The following is a 26,487-nucleotide window of genomic DNA, read 5'->3' as shown; positions in this document are numbered from 1 at the left end:
AAAATGCAATAAAGTTCCTGACATAGGCGGGCTGTAAATAACTCCTGCCTTCGGGGGGAAAAGAAGAAGAGCACCTGGGGATTGTGTCTGCTTGGACTTGCTGCCACTATGACATACTGAAGATGCACCTCTGGCCAAGGTTCCAAAGGGGTTTGTGCTAAACCCTCTCTGGAAGGGAGTCTCCTCAATGACCTTCAAAACAGATCCATATCCCACCACTTCTCACCCTTCCACCACCACCATCCTGGTCCACGCCATCATCATCTCACATCCAGCCTAGTATACTAGCCTTTAACTGGTCTCGCTGCCCACCCCCTTATTCTTACAGTCTGTTCTCCACAGCCAAGTGATCCTGTTAAAAATCCAGTTAGAATCACTTCACTTCCCTGTTCAAAACACTTTAATAGATCTCCTTTCCAGAGTAAAAGTTCAAATACTCAGTACGGCACTCACAAGGCCCTGCATGATTTGCCCTCCTCTCTCTTCTCTTACCTCATCTGCTGCTGCTCTCTACCTTTACTCCATCCACACTAGCCTCCTGATTGTATCCTACACCCCAGGGCCTTTGCACCTTCTGTTCCAGTTGTCTAGAACTCTTTACCCAGATCTACATGGAACTCACCTCTTTTAAGTCTTTCAAAGTCACATTTTCGACATCTTTTTCTCTGCTCACCCTATCTAGACCACTCTTGTTCCCCTTCCCTAGCACTCCCCTCCTCCCAACTCCTGCCTTTTATTCCTCCACAACACTGTTACCTCTTAACATTATCCTCACAGAGGATATAAAATCTGCAGGGCAGGAAGTTTCACCTGCTTTGTTCATAATCTGCCTACAATGCCTACAACTTAGTATTTCTTAGATGAATGCATCTTCTCCTAGGCAGTTCTGATTTTCTATTTAAAGTGGCCCTAGTGAGAAGCAGCAGACTGTTGGATGTATTTCAGTGTTGGCTGTGTACCTCTTTCCCCAGCCCCCCTGTGTGTGAAGACACTGCACGTCACCAGGGAGCACTCATTGCCCTGACACTGGCAATGCAAATAGCCCCACCCCCCTCAGCCCAGCACACTGTGCACTGACTTATGGAAGGCACACACCATTCTTAGCAATTGTAAACTTCATTTTTCATCTCATTTAGTTCTTCCAGTCCTACATGACATTTTCCCCCAATACAAACCAACTGAACAAGGCCTTTGATGAAAACAATTGAAAGCAAGTTCAGCCTATTTCCCAGCTCTGCTGAGCAAAGCTGTCCAAACCCAATCAGTGTGATGACTGAGGCAGCCACAGACAGGGCCCCTTCCCCTACAAGAGCAACAAGCAACAATCTAAATGTAAATCATTACAAAGCAGCCAGCCAAAAGGAATTCACCTTGTATGGGGGAGGTCCTTTTTCTCAAACCAGCAACGGCACAATTTGTATTAATAACTCTTAGACATACTTTTTTTTTTTTTAAACAAGAGAAAATTCTAGAGTAAGAGGCATAACAAAAAAATGGTGACTGTTCTGAGACAAGGTCCTAAAAGTGGAGCATCCTTAAGAGAAATTATCTCCTAACCCTGGGCCATGGGATGGGGGAAGAGAGAGAGAGGAGTCCATACAAGAAGGGGAGGCTGGTGAAGCCTCTGCATTATTAACATTGTTAAAATCCAGAAGGCGTTGACATGATGCCAGCATGCCTCTAACGTAAAAGAGGACCACTCAGACCCTAACCTTCTTTCATCCACACTGCCGTCTGATGGAACTGAGCATGTGTCTGAAAATCCAGAGCTCACATTCAAAGCTGTTTCCACATGACTCGGTCCCCAACTGTCAAATGTGCTATCTATCCATCCCCATTTTGAAAGCAAACTTTTGCTACGGGGAGAACATTTTCCTTTTAGCGTGGCAATGTTATCTCCATAGCTAACTACCTTCAAATAAGTAAGGGAGGGATATATAAGAAAATATTTTTTAATGTATGATTCGTAAGACTGGGAAACAGAATTCGTATTTATATAATCATAATCATCATTGGCCATTATCAAACAAGCCACTTGATGGGACTTCCAAATGTTAGAGGAGGCCTGTCTTCTCTTCTAATTCCCTACCTTGTCTGCCCAATGGGCATTCAACAACAAAACTAAATAAGTTTGCATGATCTCATGTCGAAATTTCCCTTTCCCCGTTCCACATTTTATATAAAGACTACTGAGTTATTTATTCCTGTAGTCAGGAGGAATACGACATTCCAAAAACGATGGGTCCTAAAGGAGTTTTCTGATGCTGCCAACAGCTTCTCGCTGCACTGCCTTGGCCATCCTAAAAGACCAGTCAGCCTCATCAGTCCTCTAAGAGTCAATGTCTAGGCATCTGGACAGGTCTAAGACCAAAGGCATCCATGTATAGAAAGTCTGAACCATGAGAAGCAGTCCTCAATGATTCTAAACCAATATAGATGACAAGTTTATCAAAATGTGTTATTTTTTTTTTTAGAAACAAGAACTGTTTCTAGACATTAAGAGATCCATGACTTTTATGTTCTGGAATATGCTCTCCCTTACTTATTTGAAGATAGTTAGCTATGGAGATAACACTGCCAGTCAATGGTCTATTAAATGGAAAGGAATCCCTATGCCCTCTAATGATCCCTGCCACAAAGAGAGAGGGGGGAAAAAAGCTCCCTAAACTGTTTACCACCCTCCACATGCTGCCATCCAGGAAGGTGACTGTGTTATACATAACTTCTTGGAGAAGCAAACCATTCTTTGACATTTTTTCACAAGTCAACTTAGTGTTTTAATTAGTAGCTAAAGAAATAAATAGTGGTCTACCAGATCACTATCGTGTCTGCACAAGAAATCTACATCTCCTCTGCTAATTAATGAAACTTTGTGCCATGGGGTGAGTTGCCTAAATAAGAGAAACAGATGTCCAGGGCAGGGATTCTAATTGCTCAATAATGAACTAAATAATTCAACTATTCAATTATAAATTTTATGTGAATTAAAAAAGGACTACCAGACAGGGGCGCCTGGGTAGCTCAGTCCTTAAGCGTCTGCCTTCAGCTCAGGGCGTGATTCCAGAGTCCTGGGATCCAGCCCTGCATCGGGCTCCCTGCTCTGCTGGGAGCCTGCTTCTTCCTCTCCCACTCCCCCTGCTTGTGTTCCCTCTTTCGCTGTCTCTCTGTCAAATAAACAAAATCTTCAATTAAAAAAAAAAAGACCACCAGAAAGAAAAGATCCAAATGTGGTCAACACTAAAGGAATCCTCATCTACTGTCTATATTTGAATAAATTAAACTTTGATTATTTACTTTTTGCCTGAAAACATCATTCCTGTCACCGTGATGCATTTTTAACTTCCTCAACAATGACGGAAAACACCCAACAGTCTACTTGTTTAATCTGAACTTGGGCAGTAAGGGTTAAACAGAGAGAAAGGTGAACAGAAATAACTCTTACACGCAGCTTTAACTGTCAGAAGAAACACGTCCTTGCAAGGAGCATGCTCATTAGCAGCAGGAGGAGCTGTAGTGGCAAGCTAGAAACTGTTTCCACCCCAGGAGTTAAGAGTGACTTCTAATTAAGGTCCTTCATAAAAGGCCAACAAAGCACATTTTTTCCAGTATGCTTTTTCTTGAGAACATAAATCTAGTCTGCAGATACCCACGCAAGAGCTGCCACACTCCCATGCTGGGTTCACAGTTCTTGGCACTCACCAGATGCCCTCTTCCCCTGCCTATGTTTAATAGAATGAGAAAGATATCACATGAGATCTTCTAAGTTAAAGGAGTTTGATCAAGAATCATAATGTGATCACATGAGAAAGGAAAATCTTAAGACAAAGTACTTTACCTATCTGCTCCTTAAGTTTGAAGGTAACCACTGCTTAATTTGTGACAGGGAAACAAGTACAGAGATTTTAAAAACACACATCGTCTGAGGAGAAAAATTCTTCTAATTGTACTTTCCTAGCCAATCACAGAAAGCAGTGGTAAGACTTTCAATTTAGGAACACAGTTTAACTGGAAAGCTTGACTGGAGACAACAAACAGAGCTACTTCTTTTAAAATTCTGTTTTGTCTCTGACAGAAATTCACATTTGTTCCTTACTGTCACTGTTCTTGTCTTTATTACTCATGTTCTCTCCTGAAAATTTCCAAATAAAAATTGTGTCAGGCCTGTCAGAGTGGAATCCCAACCTCTCTTAATCTCCCGTCACTGTGCAGCCGGCAGCATGCACACACCCAGGGCTGCTAACCAGGACTGTGGCCTTCTGACACCTCAGAGGCAGGCTCTTAGCCTTCTGTACAAGCCAACATTCACAATTTAGAATAGGAGAGTGGGAGAAGCAAAGTGGCAACAAAGAGAGGGAAGCCTTCCTCATTCGCTTCACCCACACCTTCCCTCACTTGTAAGAAAGAAAGATGAATCTGTTTAATCTCAGGCTGTATGACAGCTTTTGAGGCACTCAATCAGTTTTTTTAGAACCTATCACAGTCTCCTGACAGATTGACATTTATGATCCCAACAGCCTGTGCAAACATCAGTAAGAGCAATAATTAATGAACCCTCACACATCACCGCTGCTGTCTCTCCTTCGACCATTTAAAAGGAGCTTAAGCTGCTAAAACCTCTGTCCATGAAAAACACCACACGCTCACTGGAAAAAATGATAGAAGTGACCAAAAAAATCTGTTTTATAGATACTTTCTATTTCTCCTCATGCTTTGCTTTCAGTGTATGCAGGGATTAAATTCATTCTTTCCTGAAAGACTTCAGGAGAAAAAAAAAACCTCATCATTACCCACCAAACACTGTTTCCTCACTTTGTTCAACTGGCATTTCCCCCTCCTTTCTTACTTCCCTAATGGCCCTAGAACAATTTTGGAATGACACACCTGTTTAAAATACATGGACATAAAAACATGGACAAAGAAAGAAGTTCAAGTCTTTGGTAGGGACTGATTATTAAAATTTTGTGGAGAATGCCTTCATAAATACTTGATACATGATATGGAGATGAATCTAGCTTGAAATATACCTGTGATGCTATGTCTTAGATCATAACCATTTTAAAGGTCAGTTGTTCTCAAACCGGCAGGAAGTACTATTCTTAAGCACTAATCCCTCTATTCTCCATCCAACTCCACTCCCATCCCCCCGTTATTTTCTCTGGCTCTCTCTTTTGCTGTCAGAGATACTTGAGGGTGATCTCCTTCACCATCACAACCTCAAGATGGAAAACAGACCTCTGACTCTTCCTTCCTGCTGGGAACATAAGACTGGGGGAGACCTGAGGCAGCTAACGGGTAGAGCTGACCACGGTGGGAGTGCACCTGGACTTTTGGGTTCTCTGCCCTCAATCTGCTCGAAAGACAGAAAGCATCAGAAACCTTCTTGGGGGTAATTGTATCATCTAATGGTCTGATTTTGGTTGTCACGACAGCAATGCAAAAGCTGCTTCTGTAGGGACTTTTTGGTTAGAAGACAGCTTAAAGAGCAGCAAAACACACGGAAGTCATGAGTCATGATAATCTGTACCCATGTGGGAGAGGAGTACCCACAAGTCCCAAAGGCATGTTTTAAAGACTGGGATCAGTTTTCTCACTTCCCCAAAGCCCATCTTGGTCTCTGATTCCTGCTGGACAGGAAGCAGGAAGCTGATTTTGGTGGCACATCTTGACATAAGAAAAAAGTGATTATGGATCACCAATGGGTCAAGCAGGAAAAGCTAATGGGCTGTGAGGAGAACAGCTCTCCATTACAGAAAACAATCAAAATCATGGCACCAGAGCCCAACAGTTCCAAAGGAAACAGTTCTCCCTCAACTTTTCTTTCTACTCTGTATGCCTTTTCTTTCTTTTTCTTGCCTATTGTGCTGGCTAGGCCTTCTAGCATAATGCTAAATAGGAGTGTTGAAAAGGACATGCTTGCCTTGTTTCCAACTTCAGGAGGAAAAAATTTTCAGCTCTCACACAGCTTTTCATTTTGAAAAATTTCAAACACACAGAAAAATTCAAGTAGTACAATAAACACCTGTGCACATTCCATTAGGATTCAACAACTGTTAATAATCCGTCACTTTGTTTTCTCTCTCCCCTCCATATTTATCCCTCTCCCCAAACCATCTGAAAATAATTTGCACACATCAAAATACTTAATACACACATCTAATACAATAAGGCCATTTCCTGCCATGACCAAAATACCACACCTACGAAAATTAAGAATAATTCCCCAATGTCATCTAATATTCAGTCCATATCCAAATTATCTCCATTGTTCTCAAAGGCATGTCCAGTCAAGCTTCATGTGTTACATTTGGATCTTATATCTAAGTCCCTTTTAATCCAGGACAGTGTGCCCTTCAAAGTGTTTGTTTTCCTTCATTTGCTTGTTCCTGCCTTCAAATGACCTAGACCTTTGAACAGTCCTGGTTATAGTTTTCCTGTGGAATATACCATATCCTAGCTTCTTTATCTATCTGTTTTTAATGGCATAATTTAACTTACAAGAAAGGAGAGTTTTAATTGTACATCTTCTCTGTTATATATTCAGGACCAGAAATTAAAACTTTCCAGCAAGCAACCGACAGATCCACATAACTGCAGGGCTGGCACGAGTGAGGGCAGGTAAAAAGGGGCGAGTACTGTGTCATCAATCAGCCCAGTTCCCACTGCACTTTGGCAGTGAGGGGGGGCATGCTCTTCCCATTTTCCTACTGCACCCCTGCCACATATTGGACATCAGAAGATAGTTCATCTATGCCAGGGCAAGGAATGGATGCTTAGGCAAACATCAGGAGATGAGCTAGCTCCAAGCGTTTTAGCCCACGATTGCTTACAGTCTGATGGCATTCCCTGTGACTAAAGCTGGTCCCAGAGGTCACAAGTCATTCCTTTCAGATAGCTTCCTGGCTTTTTTCTGATTGCCCTTCTTCTCCTGACTGACTATACTGTTGCTAATTATTGCTGTAAGACATCTCTTCACTGCTAAATCCCTCAACTCTTTCGATTTCTTCCTTATTTTAAACCTAAGGAAAATTTTACCAGATTAAAAAACAAAGCAAAAGCCCAGGAAAATTCATTTGCAAAAATAATCACAATCTCACTAAATACAGTAACATTCTCAGTTTATTTGATCTACTTTATTTAGGCCTTTAGATTAATGACCACTCTGTTCAGAGCCATGACAACAGCCAATATTCCATTAATTATTTCTCAAGTGCCCAGTGTGTGCCAGGCACTGGGCTTTGAACTGGCAAATGAGATCTGCGTATGGTAGTGATCTCTTCCCTCAAGGAGGCCACAATCCAGAAGGAAAGACATATATACATATAAACCTATAGCACACTAAGTGGCATATTAATATATGAACAGAATGCTGTGAACACAAAATGTGGAAGTGATAAATTCTGTTGGGTGTGTGATTAAGAAGGAGAGAGAAAGGTCAGAAAAGTTATCTCTTGAACTTAAGAACTATATTGTATATACGCGTTTCGCTTACTTTTGTCATCTCCACATTCTTTTCTGCAGAGCCTGTTCTTCACGATACCTTTTGCATGTAACTTGTTCATCCACCTTCTTCTGTTTACCAAAATTCCTATCAACTAGTAGACCCTTTCACAGTCTCAGGAGTAAAGGTACTTGGAGAACACCAGTGATGGGTTTTTAGGGAAATCAAGTGGTTCATTATCTTTCCCCTCTCTTCAATCCCAACTGGTTCAAATTCTTCCTTCCATCATGTTTATTAACCTTAATATTGATCTCTGTCTGCTCAGACACATACATGGCTTTAACTGCCAACTTTTCTCTATCAGGAATCCTTCAAGCCCATTTTCCTTTTATCATTAATTGTTTTATTTTGAGATAATTATAGGTTCACATGTAGTTATAAAAAATAATGCAAATAATCTCATGTATCCTTCCCCCGGTAGTTTTCTCCAGTGATAACAGCTTATAAAACTCTAGTACAGTATCACCAGTAGGACACTGATACTGATACAGTCAAGCTACATACAGCATATGGATACAGTCAACCCATATCCATCACCACAAGGGCCCCTCAAGTTGCTCTTTTATAGCTAGAGCCACCTCCTTCTTTCCCCTCTTGTTCCCTGGCAAACACTACTCTGCCCTCCATTTCTACAATTTTGTCATTTCAAGAATGGCATACATATGGACATACAAATAAAATCATACAGTAACCTTTTGTCCAAGTTCATTTTTAAGGCAACCATCACAGTAGGTGGACATGATAAAAGAGATCCCTTAAGTTAAACTTCAGTAATAACTGCAGTAATAAGTACTAACACTAACACCTGTACCAGCACCTTCTAAATGCTTTCACAGTAGTTCCCTCTTATCTGCAGGGGACACATTCTAAGAGCCCCAGTCTAAGACCCCCAGTCAGTGGATGCCTGAAACCAAACAGTACCAAACCCTATTTATATGATGTTTTTCCCTATACATACATACCTATGATAAAATTTAATTTATAAGCTAGGCACAGTTAACAGATTAACAACAATAACTAATAACAGAACAACTATAACAACATACTGTAAGAGAAGTTATGTGAATGTGACCTCCCTCTCTCTCTCAAAATTTACAGTTCCACACTCTGGTTCTGTGCTTCCATGGAAGTACCTAACTGCTAAGACTAGTTTCTGCCATCGCCTATGTATACAAACACCCAGCTGCCTCAGGGGGGAGGGGGGGGGAGGAAGGGGAGCAGATCCTAGGCCAAGTACGGGAACAGAAACAAGCGCCCCTTTCTGTTCTGCTTAGAATCTTCTTATCTAAATAAAATGGTGCAATTTCTCTAGATACATCTCTGCTGATAATCCTACTTGTCCTCTGCTCTTAGAATATGATTTATAAGACTTATTCCTCCTACCATTTTCTTCCCATTCCTGCAAACTCTCTGAATATCTGTGGACTGTACTCATAGTATTTAATTTATACAAAATCAGCTTCATTTTTAATTTTCTCTCATGTTATTTTTAGAAATCTGTCAGAAAAAGTTTCTTTGCTATTATAGGATGATATAAAAAAGTATTTTCCCTCTAATAGCAAAAGGAAAGCCAGTTATTTTCATTTGAAATTCTATTTCTTTCAATGGTCAGAAATGGTAAAACATGCTTTCCTGCTTTTTTTTTAAATTGACATATAATGTATTATTTGTTTCAGGGGTACAGGTCTTGCCTTTTTATGAACTCCACGCAGAGAAGTCAAAGCTTTCCCTTCTCAACTACCTTGATGCTTCCTACAGGTCATATACCAGGTCTCTTTAAAAAGGCAGATGAGGGTGGATAGCCCACAAACCACTCGTTCATCTGAAAAACTGCAGCCACCATCCTCGTTGGTTAAATGCCTTTCCTACTGCGCCATTCACTTAAAGGGTATCGCCAGGAGCTCCATCCTACAGAGGTGCCACTTGGTCAACAGAACTTGCCACACCAGCAACACAGTAGTCTTCCTTTGTAGCTCGTAGTGGCCTGGTAACACCTGTGTTAGTTTCTCCATCAGCAAGACCTGTCCTGCCTACCCAACTAAACCACATTACTTCTCCCCACACATTTTTCAGTTACTCACTGTAACTGAAAAATTACCCTCAATAGATAATCTTTCATTTTTAAACCTGCTTGGGTATTTTAGAGTTCGACGATATTACAATGCATTGATTTTTTTTAAAAAATATTACATTTATAACATCGGTATAGAATAAGGTAACATTATTAAGGTGAGACAGAGAGAGAAGCAAGATGAAGAAACCCAAGAAAGATATACTTCTCAAAAGTCACATGCTGAAGTCCCCTAATTTCTATTCCTTGACCACAAACCTCAGTCCACGATCATGAGGGTTTTAAGAGTGTCAGAGAGCTAAGAACGGTCTTGAACTTCTGTTCTATCTTTTCCAGTATTTCCAAAAAACTAAGATCAGCCAGTTTATTTTCATTTATCCTAAGAAAGGGAAATTTGAGAGAATCCATGGATTATCTATATTTTTCTATACCTATGTGTAAGATAGGCAATACTATTTTCATTCAGTTTTTTAGAAAACTCATTTAGAAGTTAAACTGCCTAAAAATATGGATTAAGTCTTCTACTTACTCTGCAGTTATATGAAGCCTAGAGGTTTTCACAAATTATACCTATAAAACTACAGTTGACCCTTAACACAAGTTTAAACTGCTTTAAAGAGGGTTCACTTATACACAGATTTTTTTTTGATACATAGTACTCTTAATGTACTTTTTCTTCCTTATGATTTTCTCAGTACAATTTTCTTTTTCTCTAGCTTGCTTTATTGTAAGAATATATAGTATATAATACATATAACATACAAAATACGTTATCAAATAGACTGTTTATGTTATCAGTAAGGCTTCTTCTGGTCAACAGTAGGCTATTAGTAAAGTTTTTGGGGATTCAAAAGTTACATCCAGATTTTCAACTGGGGGGAAGTAGTGCCCCCGACCCTGTGTTTTTTAAGGTTCCAATGTATACAACTGTCCTGAGCAACTGAACAGTACATGTGACTATAGCCATTTCTTTCTACCATTGATTGTATCTGCAGAGGCCCGGAAGGAAGGAACAGTCCAGAAGTCCTCAAATAATAATGGACACCCCCCCATACTTAGTCTCCAAAGCATGAATGACCTGCCTAAGGGTTAAACCTCATCTGGTCACGAGCCTTTTGCCAGGAAGACTGAAAACAGCTGTTCTTTACGGAAAAACACTGAGTACGGGGCTAGGGTGGGAAAATGGGTAAAAAGAGTGAGACCCTAATTCAAATTTTTTGGCTTTTTGTTAAAAACATATATACAAAAAGTCAAATATTCCTACGTCTATCACCTCTCTCCTATTATGCTTAACTACCCTCCCCGTGAGTGTTCTTCACGTCCAACTGTTGTGCCTATCTGGCTAATAACGTAAGCCCCAGGGGAAAGGGCAGAAGAGACTGTATTTAGTATTCCACCGGTGGTCAACAACAACAAAAACGAATAACTCTGTAACAGGGAATAAGTCCTTAATGATGGTAATCTTGCAATGAGAGACTATCATCTTGTAGGGCTGTGGTCCAGGTTTGATGTAAGGGGAAAAAACGTTTGAACATTTCTATTTTACTATTTAAAAAATATCAGCTTGAATGCATAACTGAATAGATGCCAAAATTCAATGGCTCATTTGTTTTTAAACCGCTTTTGTTTTCTAATTTAGCATCAGCTTAATTCAGCTCCTCTCTCTACCTATTGCTTTGTTTCTCCCACCCAAGAACTAGTATTTGGACTCATTATTCCCAGGGTAAACGCTCCAGCTTAAATACTTCTGTGCCTCATTGTTACTCTTCCTCAAGCGAGGCTAAATGGACCTAAAGTCAGAACTTAACATATGATGATAAAACTTGTCCAGAGAAAGCGTTGTCTGTCTACCTATTTATTGATTTTCCTGAAAATCAGGAAATCCTACCTATTTATTGATTTTCATTCATTACTTAGGGTTGTATCATGGCTGCTGCAGGTACTGCCAAGCATACAGAAGGTTGAAGAGAGCTGCCTTAAGAAAATGACCTATGAACGAAAGAGAAATAATCCCATTTGCAAAATTAGAGGCAAAGAATTCTGCATAAAATTATTATGAAAAGTGCCTAACATATTAACCTCAATTCAATGGATTTGCTCATCAGCACTGTTCATTAAAAGAATTACTATTTACCATAACATTCATGCTGTGAACCACCATACTAAAAAATCATATATTATAGTATCAATGTTTACTTCACCACTTTGCAAATTGTACTGTGGATATCTAAGATAATACCTTGATTTTAAGAATTACACAGTGAAATTTTTAGTGTAACAAAGGCAACTTACTAAAATAGTTAGGGATATGGATTTAACTCACACATACATACACACACACCCATCAACAGGGAGGGGAGGAGAAAAAGCCAATGTACTGGGGGTGTGGGGTGGGGGTGGGTAAAGTGAGAATTTGATGTAATCTCCTTGTAACTTTTCTGTAAATCTGAAATTATGTTTAAAAAATTATATTCCAGGGTAGCCATACTTGCAGATGACTGGCTAGAGTGCTTGCTGAATTTCTTCCCAGAAATGGTGACATTACTTAGGTCTGGTGGGAAAGTGCATGACAAGATCGTTGTAGCAAGTAATCAACAGTAAGGTCAACGCTCATGCTTCTCCAGGTTTGCAGTGAAGTCAACACTTATCTGTAAGTAAACTTTAATGATCAGTCACAGACTTTTTTTTACATGTCACTCTCTTAGTCTGCACTTCTTAAAATCCCAGTAAGGACCCATTTTTAACTGCATCAATTACTGCAACTGCTGTTCCAGGAAGGATGATGACCAAGACCTTAAGAAGTGATTTTAATCTTCTAGAAATGGACTTATCAACAGGAGGCCAAAGCAAAAGTATATGGGAATCCTTGTCAGTTACAGGAACTATCAGTTAATGTCAAGCTGGAAAACAGACTTTGCTGCAGCTAACACCTCCCATTCAAATCAGTACTATACAAATTCCCTCCGCAGCCCAGCTTTCTTTTAAAAGCCACCCTGCATACTTGGACATATAATTCAAGCTGTAATATAATAACATCTTTGGAAAAGAGTTGTTCAACATTCTCTAACAAAAAAGCAGTGCCCAATATATTTTTTCAAGGAAATACTGGTCCACATTCAAGGTAAAAATCTTAAAGGCTTTCTGCTGTATTCTCTTTCTTTATTCCTTGCTAAAGGAATTAACAGTCTGAGTTAAATGCCCCATTTTCTTGCTTATATATGTATACATTTTTAATAAGTTTTGATGGGGTGGATGGAACACCTAGTGGATGGTGCGGGGAATGCATAGCGTGTAAGTAATTCCCCTGTCCACTGAGCTAATAGAGATGTGGTTTATTTAAAATTCAGAGTTGTGGTTCTGCTATTTGGGAATGGCTTTCCGAAACTCTGTGGGTGGATACTGGTAATGAAACAGAGAATTCAGAACGGCAGGGAGCATAAGGCCAAATAAGCTTTTATAGCAGTGTGTGTATATGCACTAAAAATAATTATACATATGCAGTGGGAGGCTGGTTAACTGAACCCAGAGAGGCACTTGGTTGTTCAGATAACTAACAATAGGAAGTCCCCTGTGACAAAAATGTTTCCGAGGTTAAACTGTCTGATTTTTAATCATAAAGAACTGAATTTATTGGCTGAAGTTCTTTCATGTTGTTGGTGTGAACGCAATAGCCAGCCTTTTTATTAAGATTTTAACCACACAGAAAACTATCAATCTTAGGTGGCTACTATACTGCGACTGGCCCCCAGAAAGAAGAGGAGTTCTCAATTATAAAAGCTTAGAGAAGAGTTCAGGATAGAAGGTTTGTTTTTGTTTTTTGTTTTGGTTTTTTTGGAAGTCAAGCTTGTGAAATCTTTCCACCAATACACACAAAAGTAAAATTTTTACTTTTAAAACTAGGCCCAGAAACAAAACAGAACAAAAAAGAAGTTTGATTTTCCCAGTTCTGATGTCCAGTTTTCTTAAGAAAGAGTTTTCTGGGCTTCCTGTCATTCACAACCCTCATGCGTTCAAACAAGAACTGCTAACAGCTCTCCCCATTTCCCTTGACTTCACTGACCTCCACTCTCCAATCTGCTTGGCCTCGGGGGCCTCATCACCAGTTTCTGATTCTAGGTCTTTTTCCTACCAGACTACTGGAGCTGGGAGTTCTTTCTCACTTCCCTCTACACTCCTTCAAGTTCCTCCTCACTCTCCGTCATCATCAGGTACCTTCTGTTCACATCCCTACTACCTACTGAACATTTATCAGGCACTATGTGTCAGGTGCTTTAAATGCAGGACCTCATTTCCCTCAGAACAACTCTACAGTTAGATCTGTCATTTTATGGAGGAGAAAATCAAGGCTCACAGAGTAGTCCAACTGGTTTTTCCTCTTACACAGTTGGGAAACTGGGAGGGGAACCCACATAGTCTCCCTCTAGAGCCCACCATTCTTAACCACCAAACTCTATCCTTCCTTCCTTGTTCTACAAATACATTTTCAGTGGACACCTGTTTTCTGCACTGCTTCTCTTACAACTTTCTTTGCATGCAGTGGCTGCCACCCCTGCAGTCACCAAGTTTCAGCCTCAACCCATTCCCATTACAATGTCTAGAAATTTGTGTAAAATCTTTTGTTGAAAAAAAATTTAATCTTTTGTTGATTATGTTAAACACAATTATATTTATTATATTATATATTTTTATATAGTGCTGATTATGTTAAACACACACAATTATATTATATAGTTCAGTCTCTATGTTATTTTTGTGCTTTTATTTCAGTTGAGTCTGGGGAGGGGTCAGAAGAAAAAATGTGTTGTCCTCTCAAACTAAAAGTTATCTGAAAGAAAGTCAGGACTATGATTTATGATTTAGTCACCAGTGGAAGACAAAAGGAGCTTCAAATTGAAAGCTGTGGTTCTTAGGAAACCTAGGGGATGAGAGTATACCCAAGCTACCTATACATTAAAAAAGAAAATCTCTTTATCTGTATGTCTTTCCTTATACTCTTGGAGGCAACTAATGCTTCTGGGTTTCTACCTCTAAGTAAATTTGCTTGTGTAGCTCTTCTATTTCTCCTGTAATATTTTCTTTTCTTTTCTCTTTCCATGTGCCCTTCCTTTGTATCTTTTTTTTAAGTTTTTACTTCAATTCCAGTTAGTTACCACACAGCGTTATTATTAGTTTCAGGTGTCCAATATAGTGATTCAACAGTTTCATACATCACCCTGTGTTCATCACGACAAGCACGCTCCTTAATCCCCATCACCACCCGCCTCCCCTCTGGTAACCATCAGTTTGTTCTCTACAGCTGAGAGTCTGTTTCTTGATTTGTCTTTCTCTTTCTCTCTCTCTCCCTCTATTTTTCTCTCATTTTTTCCCCATTGCTTGGTCATTTTGTTTCTTAAACTCCATGTACGAGTGAAATCATATGGTATGTGATTCTCTCTGATGAATTTCGCTTAGCATTATACTCTCTAGCTCCATCCACGTCATTGCAAATGGCAAGATTTCATTCGTTTTTATAGCTGTTAACATTTCAGTATATATATTTGTGTGTATACACACACTCCTTTATCTTCTTTACCCGTTCATCAATTGAAGGACACATGGGCTGCTTCCATAATTTGGCTATTGTAAATAACGCTACAATAAACATAGGGATGCATGTATCCGTTTGAATTAGTGTTCTTGCATTCTTTGGGTAAATATCCAGTGGTGGGATAGCTGGATCATCCTTTCCTTTGTATCTTAACAAGGGCAAAATATTTCCCTATCTTAAACACCTCCATGTCAAGAAATGCCTAACTTCATTTCTCCTCCAACCACCACTACCTTACTAGTTTTTAAAGTCTCCCCTAACTCCTTAACTGAATGACTTCCTTCTCCTGCCCTTATTTCCTAGTTATCAAGTCCCTCTTTAATGACCCAGCATAGGCTCTGGTTTCCCACCATGGTACATTAACTTCTTCCAGGTTTCCTGATAATATTCTGATAGCCACAGGCAACAATTTCCTCAGTCCTGGTACCTCCTGGCCCCTATTCTCTTACCTCTTTCATGACATTTGCAGCTTTCTCCTTTCTTTAGGTTCCTTAACTCCCTGGTTTCTTTTTCTCTCTCCCATCCCCCAAAGTACAGTCCTTAGTAGCCCCTTGTTCTTTTGTGTTCATTCCCTTATTCACTTTCATGCCCTTAATCATTACTTCTAGATTAATGACTTCCAAATTAGACCTATATTTATAATTTTCTATAGGACTAGCTGTAATAACCTAAAATTTAGCTCATCAGAAACTGAAAACAGTTTCAACCAGTTTTTCTTCCCACTCTTTCCCTGCCATCAGCCATATCTTTCTTCCCTCGGTTCCCCAGTTTTTCAACTTCATTTTCTTTCTTCAGCCAACTCTAATCAGCTATTAAATCTTATTATTATTTTAAAACATTTTTCTCTAATTTCTCTCTCTTCCTCCATTCCACTGGACACTACCTACAAAACACTCTGAAAAAAAGGGGGGATAAGCAGGAATTGGTAAGTCAAATGATTACTTTATATGCAAAAGGAAAAACCTATTAGCACAATGACAAGGCATTTTACAGACTGAAGGACTCTCTTGTAACATTAATTCTTAGTTTATCTGGTTTGTAATATTGAGATTATCATACATCAAGCTTCTTTAAAATGAGGCACACCTATGCATAATTTAAGGCATCAAAGAACTCCATAGAAATACCACAATTTTTCCAACAGCCGAAGTCTCCTGATAAGTTAGTTTGAAGGTAATGCATATATAAGAGTATTCATTTAAAGGCACAAATGACAAAGAACTCAACTACCAGAATGCTCATAAACTCCTGGATCAAACTGGTAAGCCCTTTTCAAAGCATTCCTCTGTGACTGTGCTACAGATTTCGCCCATCTCAAAGGTCTAATTACTGTGATTTACTGAAGTTGAGTGATCAAAGTTGAACAGAGCTGTATCTCAATTTTCCCAAGTATTAGGTGCTTATCTGCTACACAAAAGCATTGCCAAGTCATATTTGCAGTTTTCCATTCACTAGAAGAAGAGTCCTACTGCTAGACTTTGCCTCCACATTCCAGGGCCCCCTTATCATTCCTATTGACTCTAAGGAACTAAATTTTAATCATTTCATCAGGAAGATAATTCTTTAAAAAAAAAAAAGACATTAGTATTTTATTTGTTTGTAATAATTAGCATAACTTATCCTCCCTGTCTTCACTTTAAAAAATAAATATTAGCTATGTTTCTTGCTCTCTAAAGATGGAATTAGTTGTTATTTATGTTTCTGGACTTTTTCTGTCTCTTTATGGCATAAGGGGCCAGGGGCAAGATGCATGCTTATTAGTTCGTTAGCATGTTCCTACTGAATTTACTACAGGACTCTGTCACAGTGGTCTTTTAATAAAGTACTGGACTGGCTGACTGACTACAGTGTCTCAGCTGGTCCTATATTACACATAAGCAACCAGTTCTGAAGGTGTGATCTATAACAATGACAGCAGGCAATACAATAAGATTACAGCTTTAATCGGCCATGATTATGAAATATTTAAGACTCTTCACAAGGGGAGTGCCTTAGAAGCAGACTCAGGTATGAGGAATAAATGCCAGCCCACCTGCTGGCAGAACAGGCAATGGGCTGTCTCTTCAGATAGATGAGCAAGCAGGAAAACGGATAACACGACTTGTCTTGGAAGCAAGCACGATGAGGCTGTAAAAACCCATCAGCATACATCATCCTATCACGGCTAGTGTCATTCCCAGCCTCTATTAGCCTCGCTGCATCAGCGCAAGTCCCAGACACTTTATCCTGTTTATAATTGCTGATGAGCAGTAATAAGGCCTCCATGCCTCAGCTCCGTCCGTTCCACTTCGGTACCCACCTATTAGGTAATAACTTTTATTTACAGCCTTGCTTGATGCGCTGTTCTATTAGTACAGCCAGGAACTGAGTAGGGCAAAAAAAAAGTCTCCTTAATGGGCAGTATCATTGCGAGGCTCGGATGATTTATAATGCAGCTCTGTGGCTGCTCTATCACACTCCTTCTGGTAAGACTGCTTCGGGAAAGCTACGTTTCTAACATGCTGCCCTCTAACAGGCACATACGTACTATGGAGCAGCATCTGAAGCACCCCCAGATCCAAACCCCCCAAATCCAAAAGTTTCAAAGGAGGAGAGGGACATTAAATTCCCTTGATATCCCTTTCAAATAGTGTTGGCTCAGGCATTTTGCCCCACTGGAGCAATAGAACAGCTAATTAATAGAAGTTCAAGGCTTTTCTCCTTGGTAAGAGTACAAGCTATGATAAAATAAATGACCATAAATGCAAAAAGAAAAAAAAAAGAAGAAAAAGAAAATAGAAACCCCCCCCACACACAAAACCCAACCCTCCCCATCCCCCCTCCACACACAGCAGGTCTAACTGCATTCAAGGATGTAATAAGCAAACTGAGTTTGCACAAAGCATGTGGACGACGAGCAGCTCAGCATTAAAGCCTAGGTTTCTCATATACACGCATCCGAAACAGCAGCAAGCCTCATCACACTTCCTTTTCCTTTTGATACTGGAGTGAGGTTTTACGCGTCAAGTGCAGAAACGCCTCTTGACAAGACCGGCGCCCTGGCTTGACATTCCCTTAGATCAGCCGTTTTTCCGAGAAGGAGCTACTGCTTCTTAGGAGCAAAACTCAAAACAAGTCCTCTAAGACAAGCCTCTGGCTTCAAGTCCAGCAAACTTACACATTACATGTCTAGCCTGCCTATAATGCAACCACATCAGTTGGTGGTAATGGGACCAAAGTCTCATTTACAGGTACAGGTAAGCTCTCCTCAAACTTTTCTGAAATCTATACATCGTGCAAGGTGCTTTTAAAAATCACCTGCTATTATTTGCATATTGACTATCAAATCATACCGAATCACCTATTTATACAGTGCCTCACTACCTCCTCCTGTTCTTTAACATAAGCAACAGGTCAGGCAGATGAACGTCTTTACAGAAAATAAAAGCCAACACAAGAAAAGGCATTTAACAGGTTATTTCCTTTCTCCAGTTATCCACCTACTTGCCAAAAACCACACACTATCAGTAAGCAGCCACTAAGGCATACCATGATAACCTGTGGCTTGTTTTCTATGGTAAAACACACGAAGGCAGACCTTTTAGATCAGAGAAATGTTTGCATCTTGTCAAATATTTGGTATCCATTTTGTCCTTTGCCCCAGGAATCAAATGAACTCTTTTAGGACCCAAGATGATGAGTGCACAAGGTAAAACATTTTTTTAATCCTTTTTCTTTGCCATGACAGATTTACTGTTTTGATCTTTCTTCAATGGTTACATTAAATGCTAATAAAATATGAAAGGTTTATATCTTCCCTAATAGTCTCCTGATGGGAACGTGCATATTACATAAGTAGGTCAAATTTCTAATTTTCTGTCTCAAATGCTGATACTGCAGACCAGAGGGAAAAGCTATACCTGAAGGGCCAAGGAGAAAGAACGAAACAGAGAACTGAATTACACTTGAACTCCTACCCGAAGCCATGTCTCTTTAAAGCACCAAAGCATCTTCTACAGAAGGGTCACCTAACAGCATGTAATATTTACCCATACAGCTGGTTGAGGTACTTCCATGAATATTGACTCTACCAGGAGATAAAACACACAACTGTAGGTATTTCTCAGATTTACAGGGCCACCTCTGATTTAACACTACCAACCTTTAGCTTCTGAATCAATGTAAAAGATCTTATATAAATCTTCTGGTAATATAACAATGAAACATTTCCATTTAACTGGCTTCTGAACACAGATGTGGAAAGTGTTCAGCACATCAATGTTCTCTTAACTCTCAGGTGAAAGGGGGTTTCTTCCCTTGTCTTTGAAAGACCAGACAATATCACAAGCAGCTTGTCTAAGAGAAGTCAGTCAAGAAAACGTTTTTTTTGGGGGGGGGGGCAATGAACAATACAAAGGTATCTGTTCATCACACTAAAAGAAAAACAGGTAACTCCAAAGAATTAACATAAGCTTTCGAAAGAAAAGGAAGAGGAAGAGGAAAAGGAAAAGGAGAGGGAAAAAATAAAGAAAAAAGAAAAGTTTTAAAAGAAAGCACACACGGGATATACAGTTAAAAGGAATTAACATGCTTCTTACAATAGAGTGGAACTGATGATACCTTCTAGAAAAACCTGCCTTGATGTTTAATGGGACAGTTTCTAGTCCCTTCTGCTTTCATCTCAGGCAATACTAACGCTCCCTTATGGCCCCACAAATGGTTATTTTACTTGCTATTCCACTAATTATAATCACATTTTTTAACATACACACAGTATTTAAAAACCATCATTTTTCAATTGCATCAGAGAAAGTATTATTTACCCAACATACTTGCTGAAAGAAGAGTAAAAGTGAATATAGATATGGTAAACCAAAAGGCTGTTGACAGTATCAAGTCTGTAAACCTGCCTATGACTTTTTCCTTATTTTAACTTCTGAAATAAAGGGACTATAGGGGCGCCTAGGTGGTTGAGTCAGTTGAGCGGTTGACCGTCTGCCTTTGGCTCAGGTTATAATCCCCAAGGTCCTGGGATGGAGCCATGTGTGAGGCTCCCTGCTCAATGCGGAGTCTGCTTGTCCCTCTTCCTCTGCTGCTTCCTCTGCCTGTGTTCGCTCTGTCTCTCTCTCAAATAAATAAATAAAATCTTAAAAATAAAAAATAAAGGGACTATAAAATGAAAAAACAAAATAAAGGCACATAAGAGTGGTGAACTAGGAAAGGAGCAGTTTGCTTTTTTTCATATGCTAAAAAGTCTATCCTTTCATATACTCAAGGTAGGGCCTAAAGCAAAGAATTGGGTAATGCCCCACTTGTAAGAAGCAGGGTCCTTGAGTTAGTCACTGTTCAAGGATCCTAGTGGAAAGAGACCTATCTCTCCAAAAAAATTTCAGACAAGTCATGGTTCTGTCAATTACAGCACACAATTTAAGGTTCATTAACAGCAAGCTCCAATAAATGAAACACAACAAACTTATTTCTTTTGCTGTAACTCTCTGTAAAAACGTCTTAATGAAGAAACAGTTACAGGTCTTTAAGAAATCCTATGAAATTCCCTCCTGCCCCACAATGCACTTTAAACATAAAAATATGACCTCATATATTCACCTAAATACCCAAATATCTTTGAAATAAAGTTGCCTGAAGGAGACAACCATAGCTCAGATTACAACATTTTGGCTTAAGGTGTAACCTGATAAAAAAGATGAAGGACAAAAGGGAATTTTCTGGTGGTCTGTTGCCAAGGAAAGTGAACTCTTTCTTTCACAATATACTCATTCTTGGCAGGAATGTTGTGAGAATTAAGAAGGGAACATGTGCAAAACATTCTGAGCTCTTGGAAGAAACGTAAGCTCTCTCTAGTAATCTGAAGGTATAAAATGCTTTAACTCTCACATTCTTTTTTTTTTTTTTTTTTTTAAGATTTTATTTATTTATTTAACAGAGAGAGAGACAGCCAGCGAAAGAGGGAACACAGCAGGGGGAGTGGGAGAGGAAGAAGCAGACTCCCAGCGGAGGAGCCTGATGTGGGGCTCAATCCCAGGACTCTGGGATTACGCCCTGAGCCGAAGGCAGACGCTTAACGACTGAGCCACCCAGGCGCCCCTAACTCTCACATTCTAACCAAAAGCGACCTGGAACTTGGCAGCCCTTCTCAACTCTTTGCTGACTATAGACATCCCGAAGCTCGACAAAGCCACATACAGCTTCACTTCATTTTTCTCGGCTTAAATACCACAATGATCACAGTGCATACCCTTACCCCCACCCTGGGCCATCTAAAGATTACGAAGAGTTTAAATGTTAATAGTGCTATGTCACTAAAAGGCAGCATCTAAAGAAAAGCCTTTCTCACCTGGCTCACAAATACAAACTGATCTTTCATTTGCCACTACTGCTGCTTTTTGACATCTGCTTCTTAGACTCATAGTTCCCACAATGCAATTTCTTAAAAAGAGTTCCCACTCTCATTTTGATGATTACAGACCAACCACTCTACACAGCTATCCATCTCTCTAAAATAAATACCCTCTGATCAAAAAGTAGTCACTTGAAAAATAGAGACATAATCAACCATTCAGGCTTACATTCAGGCCTTGACGTATTAAAGCCATATAATAATGAGTCTAATGCTAATCTTCATATCTAACTGTCAAAGTACTAAAAAGAAAATGACCTATTTACTGAAGAGGTCACTAATATTTTCTGATTGTACACGTGTTTCTAAGATATTCGACTGTGTACCTTTAGTATTATATATATTTCTATGTGTTTGCTGGTTTTAACCTATGTACATAGACTAATATATAATTATGAAATGAATCTGGAAAATAGAAATTTTAAAAGGCTGAGATGAAGAGCTTTTACTATTTTCTTCCCATACCTCACAGACTACATATTTTATGCCCTTCTTCAGAGATCACTCATTTAAAGAACCACTTTATTCTAGCCTAAGTATCCTTTATTCTATATAACATCAGTATCATTATTATTATTACTATTATTATTATCAGCTTTAGAGAGGGAGGGCAGAGGGGGAGTAGAGGAGTGGGAGAGGGAGAATCTTAAGCAGGCGCCACGCCCAGCATGGAGCCCAAAGTGGGGCTTGATCTCACGACTATGAGATCATAACCTGAGCCAAAATCAAGAGTCAGACACTGAACCAACTGAACCACTACCCAGGCACCCCCTATAAGGTCATTATTATGCTAGAGGATGCTTTAGGTCCAAACTTGTATGGATACATTGGCTGGGAAAAGCTGGTGTAGTCTAATTCAGAAGGTCTCACTCTACACCTCATAAGAAATAACATGTGGTTGTAAGGTAATTATTTACTAATCATCTACACCTGAAGCCTGTGTCTGAGAGATCTTTAGGAGTACCGTTGCAGTGAGTGGTACCCACTGTGGCAGAAGCACCACAGGGCATGTGTCCTACTCTTGAAGACTAGACATAAAGAATACAAGACACTCCAGCAATACAACAATAAGTAACCGGTGGTGATTCATAGGAAAAATGCCCAGAATCCCCACAACGCGCAACCTTCTCATTCCAGGACAGAAAGATGGAAACAGTCAACCCGTGATTCTCAAAGCAAATCATTTAATTTATCTCTGAAAATCAGGAAGCTCTTTCCTCTAGAGTCAGGGCCATTGTGTAAGGCAGAAGCCATACAGCTAGCTCAAGGAGCCTGAGGGGGCGCAGGCAGGCTTCTTGAAAAGAAGTGAAGCAGCCTGAACCTGACGACCTTTAATGTCCACACTAAGAAATCTCAACTTTCCTTCAAGCTTTTTGGGAGTGACCTGCACATTGCATTAATTTCCTTCCAAGCCAGAAAATTCTCAATCTCTTTCTAGTTAAGAGGTAGTATATTCACCTAAAAGGAGGCCTGAAAATGTGTGACTGAGAACTCAATGCCTCCCTTATCATGTGCATATTACCCTCGGCTCCTAATATAGTACTGCACGCAACAAAAAATGTGATCAACAAAATCAATTAATGAAACTAGATATGGCAATCCATTCTATTAATTTCTACTCTTTTTTCTGCCTAAAATACATACTAATGTGTATCAACACTATCAACACCACATATAATCTTTAGTGATTATAGTATGATAGTAGCTCCCATTATTGAAGATTACGTGAGCTTTATGTATATTATTTCTTACATCAAACCTATGAGATAGATTTATCATCCCATTTTACAGATGAAGAACATATTTTGAGATGTTAACTTACTTGCTCAAAATCACATTTTGTAAGCGGCTAGGCTAGGATCTGACATCAGATCTGTTCTAGAACTCACATTGTAAAAACTACTTCACAGTATGCAGTGTTTCAAAATCTTGTTTCTCTTTCTCCATTTTTCAGCAATGATATGTTTTTCCACTGTCTGGATGGGAGTAAAAGTAATTACAATAAAATGCGATAAGCAGTAACATTATGTAGTGGAAAACAACATAGCACCTGAGAGATCAGTGTCCAACAAACTCTTAGTGACCAGGGGGGACGTGGGTGGCGGGGTGGGTCAAATAGGTGATGAGGATTAAGATCACACATAGCATGGTGAGCACTGAGCAATGTAGAGAATTGCTGAATTGCTATATTGTACACCTGAAACAAATATAACACTGTATGTTAACTATACTAGAAATTTGGAAACTTAGTAAAAGAATGAAAGATCTGTGTTCAAGTCCTGACTCTATTACTTACTAGCAATATTACCACCCCAGGAAATATATTTAACTTTCTGAGTGCCCATTTTTGTCATCTATAAAAAAGGAATAATCATCTTGCAGAACCATTCTGAAGATAAGTGAGCATGTATATAAAACATACTGAGGGGCGTCTGGTGATGTAGTAAACATGCAATAAATGCCGTTATTATTTTTAGATAAACAAAATCGTATGGAAGCAGAAGAGAGGAAAGAGATCTGCCTAGAAAATGAAGGACAAAAGCACATGATATTCAGGGAGGGTTTCTACTAATAGCAGTGTCTACACTGAGCACATGAGTCTCCTTTCTAAATCTCTCAGGATGACCCAATGTACTCAAAGCCCATTCCTTGACTACCTCAACATGTCAGTAGTGCCAGTCGTGAATTCTGCCCTGAGAGCCAAGACTGAAGGAAACGAAAGAAGAAAGACTAAATAAAGCATACTGGGCATGTGAAGTGCTGAGCCTGAAATCACAGGGCTCTGAGTGTTTTCAAGCTTCTGGCTGGAGTGGGTGTAGGAAGATGGCTCTCTAACTTCCACTGGCCAGTCAGGACGGATGGCCTTACCCCAGGGCACAGCTCTCTTCTATCTCAACCAGGTCTCACCCAGGAGAGCTTGGGTACTGGGCACAGGAGGGATGAGAGCATGCCAGGACAATCTCACACACCCGATGCCTCAGAACTGGTATAGAAGAGTAAAATTAAATTCCTTAGAGTTCAATGCCTGGACGTTACTCTGAAACTGTGCAAGGACAGGCCTGTTTCAGGTTTAACAACAAAACTATGAGCATTTAAAGGGACTGAGGCTTCGGTTTAACTTTGTACACAGAAATAGTTTGTGCTATTTCTGCTGGGGAGTTAAAAGGACTTTTTAAGTTATGAAAAAGACTCTGTGACCTTTAGAAAAACAATATAATTACTTTGACTCTTCCAAATATAATCTTTAAGATATTTTAAATAGCAGGCAGCATTATTAGAAAAGGCAAATATTGTTTAAGATAAATTAAGCTACAGACTAAGTAAGGGAGCAATGGCATTACGACTGCTCTTTAGAAAGCTACAAGATTCATGACTTCATGTTTAATAAAAATATCACAGATGCACAAAGATGTTTTTGGGATTCCATGCACCTAAAAAGAATGATTTCAGCATACCCCATGGCTTTAAGATGAATGGCAGAAAATAATTTTCTTCAACTATTAGGATACTATAATTGTCAAGTTAAAACATTGATAATCTGTACTACAAAACTTCTTTCATCCTCCAGCTCCATTATTTAAATATAATGTTTCCGTAATAGGTCCAAGACCTAGACAAATTAGACACACACATGCCAGAAACTAGGCAAGTATCTGTATTTTCTGTATGTTTCAATGTCTTAATAATGTTCTTCATACATTAGGAAGTAGGTAAATTTTAATGTCCATCTTCTTGGTTCTAGCTGTCAGCATTAACTCAATCTGACCTCAGAGAGCACAACTCTGACCCCTGTTCATTCCACCTTCACTCCCAATACTTGGCACATAATACATCACTTGACAATTGATGGAAGAAATTAGAGAGTACCGTGGCAAAGACACCATGTTAAAACCAGCAGCTAATTTCTGTGAAGAATCCAGATAAGAATGAATCCAGATAAGAATGATGTACGTACCTGTACCACAGGATCTTTTGGTTGGTGTGATTAACGAGACATGAGCTGTGTCTGTGCATGGCCCACCTAGAAACAGAAAGGCAGGCACATCAGTCAGGACATACCTTCTACATGCCCAAAGTTGCTATCTTGGATAAAGAGAAACTGAAAAAGGCAGGGATCAACCTGCAAATACGTATGAAGAGGGGCAGTGGGAAAGATGGAGGTGGTAGTGGCGGAAGGTTAATTCTAAAGACCTTATTTCAGTTCAGCTATTTAGACTCTAGGTCCATAGTCTTTTGATATCATAACATGCTTTTCATAAAAAACAATGGAGTTTCATAATGTTCAGAAGTTGAGGATAAAATTTTAATTAGAATTCCAATCTACGTGAGAGGAAATTACCAGTAAGTTTTCCCACAGAGCAATAAGCAGGAGCACTCCCTCTGAAATTGACCTCAGTGGTCACCCCACTTTTGAATTTATTGCAAAACTAGCCTTATTTAAAGAGGGGACACTCCCTAAGGAACAAAACACTGTTTAACAAAAAACTAAGGATCATTTTAATATATAAAGAGAGCATTACTGAACAAGGAAGAATATCTGGCTTACTTATAAGAATATGATAGGAAGATGGGCCATTTATGGAATCTTTGTGAGCCCAGAGATCTGGTGGATAAGCATAATTCAAGAGTATGCAAGAGATACAGTCAGTTACTGGGTGAAGGCTTGAAAAGCAGTAATTTCACTCTGCAGAATCAGGACCACCAAGAAATTCTTAAGTTGATATTGATATATGGTCCAACCCTCCCATGTTAAGGACCATGCCCTACCTTCTGAAACAGGCAGTTACTCTATAAACATGAATACCAGTGGTTCTTGACATGCCCTAGGCAGGGCAGTGGTGATGATCATAAGGAATAGAACACACAGGCAAATGTTACAGTATTTTGAAAAGGCTCCTCAGGTGATGATGACTAGCAACAGGAAACATGGTTTC

General features: G+C 39.4%; 1 protein-coding gene across 2 annotated transcripts in view; it reads right to left on the bottom strand.

The window, feature by feature from the left end:
- ZFAND3 (zinc finger AN1-type containing 3) overlaps positions 1–26,487 on the bottom strand; it is a 323,660-nt gene that overhangs the window by 30,512 nt on the left and 266,661 nt on the right. The window contains exon 4 of one of the 2 annotated variants that reach the window (XM_045786319.2): positions 25,509–25,574. The exons of the other annotated variant lie outside the window; for it this stretch is intronic. Within the exon in view, the coding sequence (XP_045642275.1) occupies positions 25,509–25,574 (66 nt within the window). The remainder of the gene's footprint in view (positions 1–25,508; positions 25,575–26,487) is intronic. 2 annotated transcript variants of the gene reach the window in all.

This window comes from Ursus americanus, chromosome 32 (assembly GCF_024610735.1).
Source record: "Ursus americanus isolate L20-20 chromosome 32, mUrsAme1.1.p, whole genome shotgun sequence".
NCBI lineage: Eukaryota > Metazoa > Chordata > Mammalia > Carnivora > Ursidae > Ursus > Ursus americanus.
Note: the sequence above shows the minus strand (reverse complement) of the source record. Positions and strands in the feature narration are given on the sequence as shown.